The following is a 3,448-nucleotide window of genomic DNA, read 5'->3' as shown; positions in this document are numbered from 1 at the left end:
TGCGATGACACACCTTTGCCTGCTGTTGTGCAGTAGATATTGTACATCACATCCTGTAGGCTGCAGTATATCTCTCCAGATGATAAACTCTTGAAACACCACTGATGATGACAGCAGGCCGTGTGTCAGTGTGACCGCGCTAATGACCCTCTCTGACGTCACCTTACACTTCACACCTAGAAGTGGAGGTTGATTTTTCTTTTTTTCTTTTTTTTTTTCTTTCTTTTTCTTTTTAGTTTGGCAGGAGGAAGTGGTGTCTAATAAATGCTACACATATATAACTTAAGTGGGTTATTCTATTACTCAGGCGAATGTTTATATTCACTTAATTAACTTATTAATTCGTCAATTTATTGTGGATATGCTATTATAATCTCTGCTTCTGAAACTGTCGCCTTTCGAGGGAAAATTATCTATTGAGGCGTGTCAATTTGGCCAAAAGAAACCTCGGGTTACATAATATATTAACAAGGATTAATATAGTTACACAGTCCCAAAATATAATAATAATAATAATAATAATAATAATAATAATAACAATAATAATAATAATTCATAAAGTAAATAAATAAAAAACGAACGAACGAAAATGTAACAATAGTTATAGAAACTGCTATTATTATTGTAGTAATATGACGAAATGTTTGACGGGATTGTTTAAAGCAGAAATAAGGACACGTTTACTGATTAAGCATCTTGTGGTTTTGGTAAATACTGTACTTGGCTCTGACAGCTGAGTTATGTCATCTTATCTTCAGGACCGTGGACAGCTCGTGGAAACATATGGACCGGTTTTTTTTATTTTTTATTTTTATTTTTTATCCACAGCTGCCTCAAACTGAAGCTGCTTTATCTTGTTTTGTTGTCCTTCAGCAAAGTCTCAAACTGCCCCGCTTTCAACGCTTCCTGAACTATTAACACACACACACACACACACACACACACGTTGAGGATGCGGATGCAGGGGAAGTGTGTCCAGACAGAAGGGCATTATGATCACACACCTGCAGGAGCTGCTGTCAAACTCTCTGCTCACTGCACACATAGCAGTTAGGGCTAATTCAGGATAATTGGGACTTTTTTTTCTTATTTTCCAGTCATCTCAATGGGCAAAAAAAAAAAAAAAAATGTTTTTAAAAAAGTCTCTATTCTTCTAAATTCTCCTCTACATTATGAGAAAACGGAAACGTGATCATGTATTGTGTTTGTTTTAGGAATCATATTGTAATTTTAATCAACAATGCTATTTTAAATCACTATAAGCAGCACCGCAGTATTTGGGCAAACATCTATTTGTGAAAATATGATAAAATAATTTCACAGGATAATGTATTTTAAAATACATGGCGATGAACTTGATTGATAACATTCAATTCGTGATTTTAAAGCATGTTTTATTATTCAATATAAAATGCACATGCATTTTGTCAGAAAAAAAAATGCAATAATTCCAGTTTAGGTGCAGGAGCCTCACTTTCTTTGTAAGAACTCAAAGTGAGCTTGTCTCTTGAATAATTTATCTCCAACAGTATGGAAACAAGATTACATTTAGAAGAATCGTTTGAGGCACCTGGTTCAACACACTGAAGACAGACACACAAGACTAATAAATACACAGACGACAGCTTAAAACAACGCAACTGCTCAGTAGGACAATACAGCCATTAAATAGCCAAGTTCACAACTTTCACTCCTTGACATTCTGCATAAAACTTTCCGGTTTACGCAGGCGGATGAAATGTATGTGTCAAGTCACAAGTGCTGAGAAAGTGCCAAAGTTCCCCATCCCAGACCCACACGATATTACGAGAGCAAATAGTCGATCCTGAAGGGGTGGAAGCCGGGGGACGCGTGTGGGATCGACAGGCACTCGGATGTCAGCTGGAACGGGAGAAAGTCCCGGTGGTGGCGGTAGCTGATGGCGGGGTCCTCCGGGGCTCCAAAGGACCGAAGCGCATGCGTTTGGGGAAGAGCCACAGAGGAGCCCCGCATGACATATCCCCCGTGCCAGGTGTCGGCTATGCGTTCCTCTTTCCTGAAAGGTCGGCTGAGGATGCTGTCAATGGCGAAGGAGCTTGTAAACTTGGCGCTGGAAGGAGGCGTAACTATAGTGTCCACAGCAGGAGCTTGGCTCGGCCCCTCTGGATCCTTGCCTGTTTTTTTGCTGATGCGCTTTCTCCTCCTCCGAAACACTCCGTCCGCGAAGGTGTACTCGCTGTGCGGGTTCAGCATCCAGTAGTTGTCCTTCCCCCACGGTCTGGAGGGATCCCGAAGCACCTTGAGAAAGCAGTCGTTGAGAGACAGATTGTGGCGCACTGAGTTCCTCCAGCCGGTGTAGCTGCCTCTAAAAAACGGGAACTTTTTCATGAGGTAGTCATTGATTTCGGCCAAAGTGAGGCGGCCTGTGTTCGAGTCCCGGATGGCCATGGCGATCAGAGCGATGTATGAGTACGGAGGCTTGGGTCTCCGGGTGTAGGGCTTGCCTTTGCTCTCTGCGCCCGGGGGAACAGGTGCGGGACTGTGCGCCACGCAGTCTCCATCCGAGCCCAGCTCTTCCTCCGCGGACATCGGCGACGGGATGCTGCCCTCGGCGTCGCTGCAGAGCTCCGCGGACTTGGAGTCGTAGTGACCCCCGCAGAAAACCTCCAGCTTCATTGGCTGAGCTTGTGACACTTTAACTGTCCAGACGCTTCCGCTGAGTAAGACTCCTTGAGCAAACACCGGAGAAGGAGAGGTGTAATAGCCACGCGGAGCTGTCAAACACAATCCAGCGCGTGAGAGTGACAGGACCTGTACCTGCTCAGATAAGTGCACTTCACATCCCGAGCGCGCGCTCAGCTGGCTAATATAGGCGCTCACCTCTGGGTATGCCTACAGGGGGCGGGGCCTGTCTTTAAGTCTTAAAACCACTCTTACAAAAACACACGGATCACACACACCCTGTTTTGAAATAAAGCGGTCGAGTATGTGGACAAACATCAGACAGACTCGTGATGAATTGTGTTGTTGCTTTGAGCAGAGTGTTGTCACCTGCGTCCCTGCTCACCTCTGCTCACCACGCAGAAGAGTTTCACCTCAGGAAAGCAGGTGGCGTGCGTTTATCAGACATGGCATGCTCGCAGACAACAAAGCTTTACCTATGAGAAGAATAGTCCTGGAAAGTACATTTAGAGTTAGAACTGGTTTAATCGTAATAAGTCGCAACATACCAAGACTTTATTAGATGCGTCAATCACATCATATTATGTTTAACATTCCTTAGAGCATTAAACTGTTTAATTACTGCAAAAGAGGACGTTTTAAAAATATGACTATGCAGTTGTTTAGCATCCCATTTATACATTTGATGAATGTCATTCATGCAGGTTAAACCATATATAAAGGATACTGAGGCACTATTCCAGCATTTAAGGTATATATTATAAATGAATAAATATTTATTCTAATT

At 43.1% G+C, this 3,448-nt stretch overlaps 1 protein-coding gene across 1 annotated transcript; it reads right to left on the bottom strand.

The window, feature by feature from the left end:
• Window positions 1-1,377: 1,377 nt before the first annotated feature.
• On the bottom strand, window positions 1,378-2,830 carry foxq1a (forkhead box Q1a). Its single transcript, XM_052548119.1, has one exon. The coding sequence runs from the start codon at window positions 2,653-2,655 to the stop codon at window positions 1,804-1,806; it is 852 nt and encodes a 283-aa protein (XP_052404079.1). The 5' UTR covers window positions 2,656-2,830; the 3' UTR covers window positions 1,378-1,803.
• Between the last annotated feature and the right edge of the window lie 618 nt (window positions 2,831-3,448).

The sequence above is a fragment of the Carassius gibelio genome, chromosome B2, assembly GCF_023724105.1.
Source record: "Carassius gibelio isolate Cgi1373 ecotype wild population from Czech Republic chromosome B2, carGib1.2-hapl.c, whole genome shotgun sequence".
NCBI lineage: Eukaryota > Metazoa > Chordata > Actinopteri > Cypriniformes > Cyprinidae > Carassius > Carassius gibelio.
This window is presented reverse-complemented; position numbering and strand designations above follow the sequence as displayed.

Excerpts from the sequence above, each read along its gene's own strand:
- foxq1a (XM_052548119.1), bottom strand. The coding sequence starts at position 2,655 with ATGAAGCTGGAGGTTTTCTGCGGGGGTCACTACGACTCCAAGTCCGCG.